This window comes from Camelina sativa, chromosome 14 (assembly GCF_000633955.1).
Source record: "Camelina sativa cultivar DH55 chromosome 14, Cs, whole genome shotgun sequence".
NCBI classification, from domain to species: domain Eukaryota; kingdom Viridiplantae; phylum Streptophyta; class Magnoliopsida; order Brassicales; family Brassicaceae; genus Camelina; species Camelina sativa.
The window spans coordinates 15,685,061-15,700,761 of record NC_025698.1 but is presented as its reverse complement, the minus strand read 5'-3'; the positions used below and the strand labels follow the sequence as shown (position 1 = coordinate 15,700,761).

The following is a 15,701-nucleotide window of genomic DNA, read 5'->3' as shown; positions in this document are numbered from 1 at the left end:
CCTTTGTGAAGGTAAAACCTTAGTTATGTTCTTTTCCTACCCAAAGTGTTTTCCTTTTTTGTACACTTAGTGATACTTTTTGTTTGCAGGTGTACAAGTCAGGGTCTTTTGGGAGATCGTTAGATATATCGAAGTTTAGCAGCTACCACGAGCTGCGAAGCGAGCTTGCTCGCATGTTTGGCCTCGAAGGCCAATTAGAAGACCCTGTGAGATCAGGCTGGCAGCTTGTATTTGTTGACCGAGAGAACGACGTTCTTCTCCTCGGCGATGACCCTTGGCCGTGAGTTTTACTACTACTAATCCCGCATCTCAGCTTTTTTTGTTTTGTCCATTTTCCATGTTTACTAACCTGCATAATTATCATTATCAACAGGGAGTTTGTGAGCAGCGTGTGGTGCATTAAGATATTGTCACCACAAGAAGTGCAGCAAATGGGTAAAAGAGGCCTTGAGCTTCTCAATTCCGCGCCATCTTCCAACAATGTCGATAAGCTCCCGAGCAACGGGAACTGTGATGACTTTGGGAACAGGTCAGACCCGAGGAATCTCGGTAACGGTATCGCATCAGTTGGGGGTACATTCAACTACTAGATGTAGAAAGAAAACCCCATTCAAGTTAAGTTTCAATCTTTATAAATTAGTAGTGAGATCCTCTTAGTTTAATTACTAGCAATATCTCTCTTTATAACTTATAAAAAAATGAAGGGAGTTGTGCCTTTGCCTTTGTGGAAACCAAAAAAACTATATAATCCCTCTGTCGTAATACTGTAATTATAAGATCTTTTGGTCTTTTTTTTTCTTTTTCTTAATCATATGAATATTTTTACTCAACTCTGTATGTCATTTTCTTTACTCACTTCTTGAATCAATGTGATAGTGAAGTGTTATTTTGGAGTTATATCAAGACTTTGTCTGACCTTAATGGTCCACATAGAAAGTGATTTGGGTCCCAATTCCTTTATCAGAAGTGAAAGCGTTTTGTGGTTTTGTTGTGTGAAACACCGAAATATTCCGACCCGCAATTTAGGGCTTTACCCTAAAATTAGATCTCATTCTGCGTCAGCAGTACCTTTTTTCGCTAGACACGTGTCGATCCGTAGTTCGTAGGACACCTTTATTGGTAGGTAAATTAATATATGTCCTAGCCTCGGAGAAGAAAAAAACGAGGCGGTTCAATAAAAGAAGTTTAGAATGAGTAAGGTTTTTGTTCACGTCTTATGTTATGAATTTATGATGATGATTAGATTATTGTATAACATGGAAACGTAAACGTAAGGGGTATGTATAACTCGGGGTATAAACTTACAAATCGAAGTCGTTTCAATGATTGATCGAACTTCTTGTGAATTTGGAAATATATATCTTGCAAGTTAACTTTTTTGGTTGGCTTTTATCAGATTGGGATATGGTTTAGCTATGAATTGGGCATCTTAAAATAGTTAAGAAGAATTTATGATTTAGTTTGGTATTTGATAGTTTTTGTTTGATTGCCCATTACGATATAATAGAGTGGCCAATGAATGAAAGACCATGTTTTATACATTTTCTTGAGTCAAAGAAATAACAAATCTGATAAAGAGATATTTGTAAGCATTTGGTTTTGATGTGTGGTGTATGAATGTGATTCACATAAATCTTTATAGTGGTGGGACTCTATATTCTAAGTAAGAAATTGGGAATGGTTGAAAATAATGTTGGGTGCATATGGTAGGGACATTTATAGATGACACAAGTTAGGGCACTTTCATGAACCCTAATTAAATAGTGCATGGTGACCCATAATTCTGAAAGTTCTCACTTTTTTTTTTCTTTTCATTTTCTTTATTTACCTTTTTTCCTCCTTTTTAAAGTTATTTCTTCTTCTTACAAAATCAATTATTAATTCTAGTCATCCATAGGATGTTATAGCCATTCATTACGTGGTTAAGAATAGATTCAAATGAAGATCTAGAATATAACTTTTGTCTATATATATCTACACACAGAATCATATGTCTTTTCTACATTATATGTCATAACTATATAATTTCAATCTTATAGGAATTTTCATGAGTTTAATATTATTACATAATTAAAAAAATTCTGGTTTGTTTTATTTGAGATTCAAAGGCTGAAAGTGAACGTGTAACATTCTTTGAATTCATTACTTCAAAAGCATGCATGCATCAGTGCATCACTCTATTATTTCTGATATATATATTATTTTTGTGATGAACATATTAATCCATTGGAGAGTAGGATCTTAGAACCGTAATCTGACTTGCAAAGAAAACAGTTCATGCTTTAGTTATTTTGTTGATGGAGTGCATAATTTATTTTTAAGTTTGCTATTGAAGACCTTAATTAACAGCTTTATCTAGTAGTAATATTTCTAATTTGGTCTCATTACCAAATAGAAATAGAAATAGTAAAATGATATTTGCACTGTTAAACTCGTAGCGGAATGAAAATATAATCCTTACTTTCTATCTATAGATGTATGGAAATTAAAAATGAATATAACCAAAATAAGCTTTTAGCGATAAGGCATAAGGGTTTTGAGTGGATATGTAATTTTGTTATTGTTCGACTATCTTTCTCATTTATCTCTTTTAAAAACGACGAACAGAAAACGTCAAATGTGATAATTATTGATTGTTGAAGCACTTTTTGAACAAAGTAAATAAAGGCACTTTTCGAGTTGTAAGACCAAAGAAAACAAAATTCTTTGGACCATCCTTTCGTTGTACTAACTACTCTGTTACCGTTTCACTGAGTCAAGTGATCCCTTTATCACATTAATTCTATTTTGTAAGGGTGGTTTCAATGCAATGGAACAACCGGACAACCATGCATTGTTAGCGAAGTACGATCCAAGCTTGAGTATGCCAGAACTTCTAACTGAACTAATGCAAACTGTAAAAAAACATAGCATAGCTACTTAGCTAGTACGTAGTGATCCTAGCTATACTACTTACCCATGTTTCTAAGGGGTTATTGTCTAAATGGGCATTTATTCCCTAAAAACTTTGAAGTTGAGCATTTCTTCCCGTACTCTCGGTTTTAGGCATTTTAGGGTAAGCAGAAAGACGGTTCTACCCTTGGTCGTGATGTACTGGATTTCTTCAGCTGCGAAAGCCTCCACTGACTTGTCGTTCCATCACTGCTCCAATGATTTCTTCAGATGCACTAGATTTCGTCAGCTGCTAACTGAAGATGTTGTTTAGTTAGGGATTGGTGAGGATATATATGAGGATCTCTATTTGTTTCTGTGGACAATGATAAATAAAAAAAACTGCACAGTAGAAGAATCTGAACAAAAGTCTTTGTCAGTTATGAACATGAGGTAAAGCACCATGATCATTCCTTCATATATTTAACAATCTCGTTACTAATGCTTTTTAAGATTATAGAATCAAATGATTTTGTTCTGTTAAAGAGTTAAAGGTTTGGTTATGTTATGTTTAAGGTTAAAGAGTTAAAGTCTTGTTCTGATAACTCTTAAATTTTTTCAGAGAAGCCATTGATGGAGGCATGGAGCTTTGCTTCAATGATAACCTCAAATTTATTTGATTGAATCTGAGAGCGAGAATAAGTTTACATATTGTTTCGTGTTTCCCCAACACAGTAGAAGAAGAAGTTTACATATTGTTTCATGTTTTAAGAAAAGTAGAAGAAGAAGCATTGACATGGGGAAATAGGGGTTAAGATAGTCTGAAATTGCTACTTCTTCCAGAACGTCTCTGCCTTTGCAACCATCATATTGATGCCACACATGATGTGAAAGCCAACTTACCTTATGAACAAGCTCCTTGCAGTTTTGACACCTGAAGAAGAACAAATATAGATGACCAAGTGACAGAGATGAAGATCAAATACTTACAGAATAAAGTTAAATGGAACATCTTTGTGCAAAAAACTCATGATTACAAAAGCCAATATTTCAAAATCATGAGGTGTAGAAGTTAATGACAATGAAGATGTGCTTGTTTATAGTTTCTATGAAATTAGTGGGATCCAAAGTCAACTAAATAAGAAGAGTAAACCAAAGAGAGAAAGGAAATCAAAAGAGGACAACACATGTATTAAGGAAAAACTATAACCTAAGGACTGTAACTAATGGAACCCAAGGACAAATCAAACAACCATATATGAAGGAAAACTATACCCTAAGAACTATTACCGAGGAAACCCAAGAAACAAATTAACCACACTCTTAATTAAGGAACACTAAACCCTAAGGAACTACAACTGAGGAACCCAAACACCAAATGAAACACACATATTGTAAAGGACATGACTACCAAAGGAACCTAAGAAACAAATTAAACACACTCTTAATTAAGGAGCACTAAACCCTAAGGAACTACAACTGAGGAACCCAAACACCAAATGAAACATACATATTGTAAAGAACATGACTAACAATGCTTAAACCCATTAGATTCGTTTATCTAGTACGGAAAAAATCACAACCCAGGCAAAGATGACATAGAAATAGAGCACACATACCTCTCAAATTCTGGCGATTCTCAGAAGGCTTCCTGCGATACAGAGAAGCGATGAAGATGGTCAAGCGCTGTTAAAAAATGTAAAAAAATTGGGATCTTTTTACCTTTGAATTAGAGAGACATGAAGTGTAAGTTTGCTGACCCACAACGAACCTGAGAATTTGAAACTCTCTTTCTCTTCTACCTTGTCCATCTCTAAATCCCAATTAAAAAGGAGAAATTAAATTTCAGGAAAATTAAAAACCCTAGAAATTGAAACTTACTTCTCCATAAGCTTCTCTTTATTGGCTTTTTGAAGAGCTAATTCGTTTGGGGAGGGATCATGGTTGTGTGTAGTTGGAGGGAGAAGATTATTAGATCATTGGCTCTTTTCTATGGCTGAGTCGACAAAGTGAGAAACCAGAGTTGTGTCGAGAGAAAGAGACGATCAATTGTGTGATGTGAGAAGGGGCAATATTGTCTTTTCATCGTCTAAAAAAGGCCTAAATCTGGAAGCAAGGAAAGAAAATCTGTATTGAACAATACCCATGAGAATAAATGCCGATCTCGTAATTAACCCATGTTTCTAATGAAGCGAGTTAAAACAAAGTGAGTATATTGTATAAATATATTTTAACGATGATTATGATTTAGTTTCAGTCATCATACGAAATATTAAATTTGAGAAAAAAATGATAGATAAAGTCTAACTCGTTGAGATAACCAGATTTGTAAGCATACTTTCGATATTTTTCTACAAAATCTTTCCAAACTTTCATATGAGAGTTTTCTAACCAGATTCATTTCTATTATATGATAGCCAAGTTATCCAACCTCACTTGTTGTGACATAGTTTAACATTCAATCTTCCATGCTTTTAAAAGAGACTTCAACATTCAACTATCTAGCATTTTGACCAAACATCTCTTACAACTTTTAGTTGGAGAGGAAGAATAATAAAAATAGTTCATGGCAGAAGAAGACAACAACTTGAAATTCTAAGGTATCAATAAGACTATTTTCTTGATTAGAGATTTAAAAATCAATAGTCTTTGGAATATGAGGCAAATGGCTCATTTTGTTACAAAGTAAACAGGGGCCGGCGTGCAACGGGATATGGATTTATAAACATAGATACATGACGTATATAGTAATATTTTTGTAGACTATATATACAATCTGACTTTGAACTCGAATGATGATATAACAACTAGCTAGGCTGCATATCCCATAAGGCGTTATTTCTGTTTTCTATTGTTAATTCATATATTGTGACTAAATCCGTCCTTCCTACTTCTATACTTGAAGAGAAGATTTTTAGATCTGCCTCTGGAATCATACAAAAAGAAAACATTTCAGAACTTTCTATCACAAAGAAACTTTTTGTGTCAACAGTTGTACTCATCTTAAACATTAAGTCCATAGGTCAAAGCCCAAATGTATCAGTGTAACCAAAGAGGGCCTCTACAACCTACATTTGCTGTCCGGTTTGTAAGTGAACCGTTTCAATTTTGTTTTGAGTCTTTAGAGGCTAATCTATCAACAAGCAAAACCTATAACGCCAAAGAGTGTGTCTCTAGCAATTTGGTTTTCAGTTCTTGGATTTTTTTTGTCAGTTCTGGTTAACTTGCTCCTTAAGGCAAGAGGAAGCCCTAACCTAAGGCACAATCTTTGGCATTCTCTTTTGAATCTATGCAACATAAAAATGCATTCCATTTATATATTACACAAAGGGGATCTGAGAGTCCAATCTTGGTTTACTCAAAGACCAAAAACTCAATCTAGTGCCTCATGAGAACCAACCACAACATATCTTGTAACCGGAACCCGGTATTCGACCAGTTTCCCGGATATATTGGGCTTCAGCTACTGCCTTTTCAGCATCACGGACTTTTCTAGCTTCCGCCAAAGCCCGTTTCTCTTCTGACCTTTGCTTAGCCATCGCAATTTTTTTCACTATCTTTGCTTCAGCTTCAGCTTTCATCTGCTCAACTTTAGCCTACCAACAGAAGTTTATGTAAGCTTTAGAAATGAATTTGGTGTGAGAGACCAATCAAAAGTTTCAAAGGAAATAAGAATTTTGATCAGAAAACGCCTTACATACCTCAATACGTCGCATTTCTGCTTCGAGTTTGGCTTTCTCCTGACTTTCCCAAGCTTGGATTCTGATTTCCTCACGCTTATACCTAAACATTTTGAGTTTCAAAAAGAAAAGTATAACACATTTTAAGTCTTTTACTCTATGATTCTTCACTGACCAAGTAAACAATTTTGTTTAGGTCATAGGAGCACACACACACCTTGCATTGTGTTTGGACTTCTCTGCTTCTTCCCATGCAGTAGCTCGTTTTTCAAACTCAATCTTCTGTGCTTTCTCTGCATCTTCATTTTTTTTATTGTTCTCCTCTTCTTCTTTACTTGCCCAAGCCGCAATGTTCATCTTCCCTAGCTGAACTCCAAGAGCTACAATCTCTCTCCTCGTCTTTGCTTTCTCTTCCTCCTCAGATAGTTCTCTTCTTGTGTTTTTCGACTGGTCTTGCGACATAGAAGAGTCCTGTTGTTGGCCACCTCTAGGGGTAGAAGGGAGAGATGAGGTCGGGCTTCGGAGAGGAGTTGTTGCATCAACTGGTGTGACAGATCTTGAAGGTTCTTGACTCGGTATTGGCGTCATATCGGTTCCCATATCTCTCATACATACAGAACGAATCGCGAGACCACCTTCACAACACATTAAAATACTTATCTTGTCAAGCTCCGTGGTCATCTTCAAGAATCAAACAATTTCGCCAAAAAAAGTTAGTCACCTTTGTTTTACCTGTTGTGTTATCATGTGATGGAACCTTTGTTGTATCCACAAGATCATTGCTTTGTGTAGATTGATCGATCAACGAGTTTCCTCCATAGTGGCACGAATCCATCCTAGTTTTGTTATGCTCGTAACCTGCATTATCAGGCACAACTCTCACGGGCACCCGGTTCCCTTGACCGGTCTTCCTCATCACCATGTTCTGCCTGCTCATTATCCACTTCTCAGCATCATTCCATTTGGATGGCATTTGTCTCGAAGGGTAAGCTCTTGCGCCATGATTCTGATTCGAACGCTCACCACGAGCTCGGTGAAACTCGAAGCTTGAAGAGCTAGCGTTACTGTCATAATCAAGGTTATCATCTTCTTGAGGTCTCATCATGTGAGAAGCCATACTCATGTCCCCTTTTCTGTATTGTTGCGGTCTCGGTTGATCGTTTTCCTTCACAGCACCATCAGAACGATGTCTCGACGCTTGATTATCGCACTCGGTTAGATCCAAAACTGGCTCATCTGGAAGTTTAGCTACTTCGACATCCCTAGTTGTAACCGCCACTAGACGTCACACACAACAAGAACAGAGCCAAGAAACAATTTTTAGCCAAATTCAGGAGTTAAATCGATGAAAAGGCTTCATATAGAACAGAGAGACCAAACAAAGAAGAGGTCAAAGACACAAACTTTATCCAAGAACAGAACAAAGACACAAGCTTAAGCAAAGTGTTGAGGACCAAAACAGAACAAAAAGACACAAGCTTTAGCCAAGTGTTATACCAAAACAGAACAAAAATACAAGCTGTAGCCAAGTGTTGAGGACCAAAACAGAACAAAGACACAAGGTTTAGCCAAGTGTTGAGGACCAAAACAGAACAAAGCAAAGTCAAAAACTTTTAGCCCAAGTTCCGGAGTTAAATCGAGCTAAAGACTCCAATTGTAACGTATAGCACATAGACGAAAATAACAGGTGAAAAAAAAACACACACTTTAGCGAAAGAACAGAGTAAAGACCAGAGACTTAAGCTGATTACATTATCAAACTGTGATACGGAAGAGGAGAGAGAGAGAGAGAAGGGAAAAAACCATTATTGTCGTCGTCGTCAGAATAAGATTGAGAAGCTAACAAGCTGTTCTTGGAGAACTCGGTGTCATCTGAAATCTGAAGACGAGAAGGAGATGTTCTTGAAGAGTTACTGTTAGACTTGGATCCTTCTTTCTTCTTGTTGTTGTGAGGTCCCATTAGCTTCATTCGCAGCTTCGTTGGCGAGATTATGCTCTTCTGCAATTTATATATATAAAAAACCTTTAAAAAATTATTGAATTTCTTGATTTCTTTTTTTTTGTTTCTTAAACATGAAAATTCAATAGTTCAAATAATCAAAAAAAACAANTGTTCTTGAAGAGTTACTGTTGGACTTGGATCCTTCTTTCTTCTTGTTGTTGTGAGGTCCCATTAGCTTCATTCGCAGCTTCGTTGGCGAGATTATGCTCTTCTGCAATTTATATATATAAAAAACCTTTAAAAAATTATTGAATTTCTTGATTTCTTTTTTTTTGTTTCTTAAACATGAAAATTCAATAGTTCAAATAATCAAAAAAAACAATTTCTGATAGAACAAAACTAGAAAGGACAAAAATGTCTGAAATTGAATAGTAGGAAAGTTAAAGGTGGAAGTGAAACTCACTGTAACATAAAATGGATCCTAAAATCTTAAGCAGAGAGTGTAATAATGAGGACAAAAAACAAACAGAGAAGTACAAACAAGATTCAAAAACCAGAGAAATGTTGTACTTGATAGAGAAAACGGAAAAAAAATAGATTTAAAATAAAACTGCACCTTCTCTATCCTCTCGTAATCCATTATTGCCAATGCCCAAATCTTTTCTTCACTATCTCTCTATATATTTACAGATACAAGAAGAAGCAGAACAAGAGGAAGTAGAAGAAGAAGAAGAAGAAGAAGAAGAAGAGAGACAAATGAGATTTTGTTTTGTTTTAACTTTGTTCCTTTTTTCTCTAATAGAGGTTTTTGGGAATTTTTTAGATAATGATTGGAACAAAAGGCGAATATATATTTTGTAAATTATATACGACTTCTCTAATAGGGTGGGACTGTGCACGCCGGTCCACATTTGTTAGCTTCATCATCATATCACCGTTCTGATTTTGACACGTCACCTAATTACATCAACAGTTTTTTTTTTGGTTTTGAGTACTTTTTGTTCTCTTGTGTTGTTATCCTCCATGAATACAACAATTTTTCTTGTTTCTATCCAAATTAAGTTTGGAAAACGACTTCTATATTTATTCATTGAAATAGAGAAAAAAAAAAAAAATAACAGAGTAATTGGATATATGATGAAATTAGAGTATTTTAACAAAGTTTAATTTGAGCTATAAAAAAAAAAAAAAAGAGAAAACGAGTCTAATCATTATCATGGTAATCATTTTGATTCTTTTTGAGATAAAGAGTTTGGAATAAAAGAGAACAAAATTTGAATTATACATGCCAAAAAGAAAAGTTCATAAAGATACTAATAAAATTCACTGATATCTGAAGAGTCTATAAATAGATCACTAGTAAAAAAGTGTATTTATTATTTATACCCATCATAATGAACTCTGAGAATCAGTTCTTTTTTCACTGTTAACCTAATAATAGTTATAAATAAAAAAATCAGAATCCCATACAATATTTGCCTATTTGGTTCAGAATAGTAATAAAATGGTATTTATTTTCCTCATACATAATGATTTTTTTTCTTGGTTAGTTTTAAAGAAGAACCGAAGAAGTAGTTGTGTTGTGTTGTAGAGAGATTCGCAAAGCAAATGTGAAAAAAAAAATCAGTACTGACTGAAACGTAAAACAATCGAAACTGACACTTTTTCTCCACTTAAGGGCATTACGTTTCTTCTGTCACTTTGACCGTTGACTACCCCTCTCCTTCTTCTACTTTAATCGTAAGACTATATAGTTCCTCTGATTTATCAAATAACACCACAAATCGGTATTATATAGTTTCATGGGATTATAATATTCAAAACATACGAATCGTATAAAAAAAATGACGAGGCGTGTGTGTACGTATTGCGAGGCTCGAGCTCACAGCTAGATTCCTCTAGCCTAACCTTGTTTTCCTCAAAAAGTTTTTTTTTTTTTTAAAAACCAATTTTTCCTAAGAAGCCATGCTTTTGTACACTATATATATGACATTATTTTCACTTTAAGACTTTTTTTTGTTTTCTCTTTTCTACAACAATATATGAGATTATTCATCAATCATAATTTTCGTTTTTTTTCCCTTTTCTCTCAATTCGGTCTAAAATATTATTAACTACATATATGTCGGAAATATTATGTCACGCTGCTATTAATCATGTGAATTTGACATAGTTGAACTCTATTGTCATCACAAAAAGGACTAAAGCAAACCTTATCCTCAAATCAAACCTTACAATAACCAACCTTAATTAATTCTCTCACTTTCACTTCTTTTTTTATTTTTCACTTTTCACTTTCAGTCTTTCACTTATATCGTTGTTGACTACTGTTTCTCAAACTCATTTCACTTCTTGTTAATTTTGGACTGTTTCACATTGGTGAGCCTATTTTTCTTACGTATATGTGTATACTATATTAATTAACTTTTAAACATTGTAAAAGTGGTGTATCAAGTTTTCAAAAGAAAAGAAAAGTTGATTATATAATAATGATTCATATTGACGAGTCTATGTATTATTTCCAGAGTCTTGAAGAAACATCTTTGACTAATTTCACCGGCATATTATTCCACATCCTTTCTTCTTTCAAATACTCAAAAAATAAACAACTTAGATCTTTTTGTGTTTACATGAAATCAACGTTGATATGATTGTGATGTACATGTACGGGTCGCTGAATTTTTACATTTTTTTCTCAATTGACAACGAAAAGTGTTTGTACTCTCTTTATTCTTGGTCAACAACGAAAACATTCTTATAAAACAAAATAAATATATACAAACGGATACGTCAATACCAGTTGGACGTTTCACAAATGGGCTTATTGAAATGGTGCGTCAATTGGATTATGGTGGTCGGTGTATGAGATAAGTCAAAAAAGCCACTCTACTACATTTCCTCGCACACATCTTTTGACATTTTGTCCATTTCACATTGATAATACATTTCAGATCAAATGCCGTGAATTAAATTTCGAAGATTAGGATCATTTCCAAAGGTTCAAAACCATGAGGTTTGACTATCATAGTAGAAAATATAAATGGTGACAAAACATCTCTGCTGCCCCTGGGTCCAAAAAGATTTTGCCAAGCGTATTGAAACTTGTTTGGTCTACAAAAATAGATCCAATTTAATTTTGATTATCATGTTTGTGGAACCTTTGGCCGGAGACAAAAGCTCCATAGTTCCAAACTATATATCGCAACAAGAAAGTTAGAAAACCTAGTAGTAGCGACGATTTCTATATATTTTGGCTAAAGATAAATGTAGATCTTCTAGTAACTACATAAAACATATTAGTCTTTTGTTGAATGCTTAGGAGGATGGCAATGGCGATATTACTTCGAAAATTCAAAGGCAATGAGATTTTCATTTGAAATGACCGGGATCCAGACTTGTTTCATAAAACCATTCGGTCCACGAGCCAGCTCAAAGCAACATTAATTAATGGTTAGATAGAAAAAAGCTACCGGGATACTACCTGTGCTCAACTTTAAAATTATTCTCGTGGATTTCACTATCGAACACCACCTTAACCCTCACATATACATACAGAGAGAGATTTCGTAAACACTACTTAGATCCTAAAATTGACAAGAAGATGACAGAGGTCAAAGAATGAGAAAATTTGTTGCTTCTGTTATGATGAATTTATGAGATTCCGTTACAGAGTCTCTTTGGTTTTGGTTTAATTGCACACAAATTACTCGGTTATCTAAACCGGTACACTAATATCAAAGACAATTGAAGATGTGAATTGGTTAAGAAACAAAAAAAAAAAATCTCTGTTTTTACTTTTTATTATAACAGGTATATCTGGGGAAAAAAAATCTTTAGTGATAATGCCGATATGAAGCCATGTGAGTAAATACATCATCTTGAACAAAACCGTTTCTTTCTTCTCCATGTCTGCCTCTTCCTCTCTGTATCTTCTTAAAGACAAGAAGACCCACAAGCATCCTCATCTTGTAACTTAGATAATCAAGCCTAAAGAGATTCAAGAACCAGAGCTCAGTTAAAATATAAGAAGACAATATTAATGTTCTTAGTTTCTTAATGGGAAGACCAAGTAATCATTTTTACCTTTTTAAAGGTCTATTGGCACTCGCAAGCCATCGTGAGCGAGTTTTACTGGAATCCCTTCCCTAACAAACCAAAACATTGCAGCAAGTAAGATTACTTCTCTCTTTCTATGGTATGGATTCGTCAGATGGATTATGTAATTAAGGGTTTTTCAATATAGTTTTATTACCTTTTAGACCATTCTTCAAGATACTCGTTGTCCTTGTGGTGATCAAACTCGTGAGTCATTCCGATTAGAAGAGCCCTTTTCGGACACAGTCTTTTGATTGTGTCTAGTGTCTACAAAAAAAAAAAGTAAGCATACATAAATCATAAAAGAAAAACCACACCTTAGCTTTCAATTATGCTAACCTGCGGAAAACATAAGTGCGTGTTGTGGGATCCTGTCTGCAATCACAGTTAATGACAAAGGATGTGTAAACATCAGCTCACACTGAACTTAAAAATTCAAACTTCATTGCATTACCAATGATCTGTGTTACCTTATATAATGTATCCAAGATAAGGAGATCCAATTGTCCACCACCAGATTTTGATATAACTGTGTTAAAACAAAGGCAAATGAAGTCTGAAACATCTTCTTCATGTATATCAAAATGCAGCCGCACAAAGCAAATTCGTTACACTTACCATGCTCGGTGTTTGGAGGAAAACGTGATACATCAGATATATATGCCACTCTTGATTTTTCACCAAAAAGGAAACCAAGACATACATAGTCTTCTCCATGCATCACCTGCGGCATTAATACGATTGAGTCTCCACATAGATCAGCAGGGAGCCATGATTCACTATTTCTTCGTAGGATTTGAGAAACTTACTGGAAGTGGCGTGAATGATAAGTCTGAAGCAACAAATGGCTTCTCACAATCTTCTTCAATTATTCTCCAATCTAGCTGTGCTACTCGCCTAACTTCTTGGCCTTCTTTAAGTTTCTTCTGAACCAAATACGGGAACTTCACAGCAAGGCTGTTTTCANTCCCTAACAAACCAAAACATTGCAGCAAGTAAGATTACTTCTCTCTTTCTATGGTATGGATTCGTCAGATGGATTATGTAATTAAGGGTTTTTCAATATAGTTTTATTACCTTTTAGACCATTCTTCAAGATACTCGTTGTCCTTGTGGTGATCAAACTCGTGAGTCATTCCGATTAGAAGAGCCCTTTTCGGACACAGTCTTTTGATTGTGTCTAGTGTCTACAAAAAAAAAAAGTAAGCATACATAAATCATAAAAGAAAAACCACACCTTAGCTTTCAATTATGCTAACCTGCGGAAAACATAAGTGCGTGTTGTGGGATCCTGTCTGCAATCACAGTTAATGACAAAGGATGTGTAAACATCAGCTCACACTGAACTTAAAAATTCAAACTTCATTGCATTACCAATGATCTGTGTTACCTTATATAATGTATCCAAGATAAGGAGATCCAATTGTCCACCACCAGATTTTGATATAACTGTGTTAAAACAAAGGCAAATGAAGTCTGAAACATCTTCTTCATGTATATCAAAATGCAGCCGCACAAAGCAAATTCGTTACACTTACCATGCTCGGTGTTTGGAGGAAAACGTGATACATCAGATATATATGCCACTCTTGATTTTTCACCAAAAAGGAAACCAAGACATACATAGTCTTCTCCATGCATCACCTGCGGCATTAATACGATTGAGTCTCCACATAGATCAGCAGGGAGCCATGATTCACTAGTTATTCGTAGGATTTGAGAAACTTACTGGAAGTGGCGTGAATGATAAGTCTGAAGCAACAAATGGCTTCTCACAATCTTCTTCAATTATTCTCCAATCTAGCTGTGCTACTCGCCTAACTTCTTGGCCTTCTTTAAGTTTCTTCTGAACCAAATACGGGAACTTCACAGCAAGGCTGTTTTCAAAAAAAGCACGAGATTGTCTACAGCTTCAGAGCCTAAAAGGTCAAACTGAAATTTCCAAAGACCATGACTATGTTTATTACCTGTCCATAGCGTATTGGCTTACAAAAATTGGAGTAGGCTCAATATCATTCGTAGGACTAAATGGTTGCACAGAACGTATATCATCCAGGCCAAGTACTGCATCAGCATGTTCATGAGTCAAAATGATCTGCAATTCATGCAAAAATTATGAGAGCTTCAGATACAGATAGTAAAACTCGGATAAAAGGAGATCTCAATAGGAAAGAATGCAGAGCAATAAAACGAGTTCCTGAAGACTTACAGAATCAACTTGAGGAATCTTGTGAAGAGTAAACCAACGAAGGACTTGTTCCCTAAAAGTCTTGCCAACATCGATTTGAATGTATTTATGTTTTCCATCACTTTGACAATAATCAATGAGCAATGAAGTATTCCCCCTGCCAAAAAAACCACCCACAAGATTTCTTATAGAATGAAAAAAAAAAAAAAACAAGCTAGAACTAGTCTAACACTCTACTGGCAAACTCAGCTAAAAGATGGATCTAATCAAATCTTAAAGGGCTTCATATGATCAACTCAACACATGGATCAAAGTGGAACACCAAAACTAGACTAAGTGATCCCAAACTTACGGAAATTGAAATTAATCCACAGTCGAAAATTTTCAGAACTCGCATTGATATCACCAGAGAACCAAATCAGTGCGAGACGAGAATGTACCTGTAGTTAGGATTTCGCTCAGGAGGGATCGAAAGCGACTGGGAACAAACGTAGCAGGGACTATCAGATCGCTGGATCAAGCACATTGCGTTAGGTACCGCGCTCGAACATCCCGTTCCGAGGAATATAAGAGCCGATCCATCATGTTCAGAGGAAACGGTGCCGTTCTCCATCGGAATCGAACCGTCCATCATCGAAGACGTCAGTATCCTCTATGTATATATATGTGGAATATTCCGGCAAAGGAGTCGATTGTAAAAACGGTAACACAAGGGTGTCGACGACGCAAAGTGGGTATACACAAGAGGAAGGCGAGAGAATAAAAAAAAAAAAAAAGTTGATATATAAATAAATACATAAATACATATCAACGGTTTTTGTCTAATTTATGTACAACACGTGGCGTAATCTTAACGGTTTTCCCTCAAGGCCCTCGTTTTTAATTTATTGTTCGATTTTCGACTTGTAGTTTCTTTCCAGAGCTT

The 15,701-nt window shown here is 35.3% G+C and overlaps 3 protein-coding genes and 1 long non-coding RNA gene across 5 annotated transcripts in view; 1 reads left to right on the top strand and 3 right to left on the bottom strand.

Annotated features, from left to right (window-relative positions):
- The window catches only part of LOC104743633 (auxin response factor 6-like), a 5,935-nt gene extending 5,038 nt beyond the window's left edge, over nt 1–897 (top strand). The window contains exons 13-15 of the mRNA XM_019235522.1: nt 3–11; nt 90–280; nt 374–897. Of these exons, the coding sequence (XP_019091067.1) occupies nt 3–11; nt 90–280; nt 374–590 (417 nt within the window). The 3' untranslated portion in view covers nt 591–897. The remainder of the gene's footprint in view (nt 1–2; nt 12–89; nt 281–373) is intronic.
- LOC104741630 lies at nt 3,525–4,955 on the bottom strand. Of its 2 annotated transcripts, XR_760348.2 has the most exons (4): nt 4,753–4,955; nt 4,594–4,684; nt 4,491–4,522; nt 3,525–3,805 (listed from the first exon to the last, which is right to left on the bottom strand). It is a non-coding gene; the product is annotated as an uncharacterized LOC104741630 (long non-coding RNA). The 2 variants fall into 2 exon arrangements; XR_760347.2 differs by having other exon boundaries at nt 4,594–4,953.
- Nucleotides 6,122–8,645, bottom strand: LOC104743632 (the record flags this gene model as incomplete). The annotated part of the gene is made up of 6 exons (XM_010464688.2): nt 6,122–6,467; nt 6,573–6,654; nt 6,769–7,186; nt 7,284–7,829; nt 8,355–8,600; nt 8,639–8,645. Coding segments are annotated over 6 exons (1,509 nt in total), but the record flags the coding sequence as incomplete, so codon positions are not given.
- Nucleotides 12,228–15,538, bottom strand: LOC104741629 (putative hydrolase C777.06c). Its single transcript, XM_010462521.2, has 10 exons — nt 15,217–15,538; nt 14,798–14,933; nt 14,556–14,683; nt 14,318–14,465; nt 14,127–14,232; nt 13,979–14,037; nt 13,848–13,883; nt 13,666–13,775; nt 12,577–12,638; nt 12,228–12,480 (listed from the first exon to the last, which is right to left on the bottom strand). Exons 1-9 carry the CDS (start codon nt 15,408–15,410, stop codon nt 12,581–12,583), a joined length of 975 nt encoding a protein of 324 aa, XP_010460823.1. The 5' UTR covers nt 15,411–15,538; the 3' UTR covers nt 12,228–12,480; nt 12,577–12,580.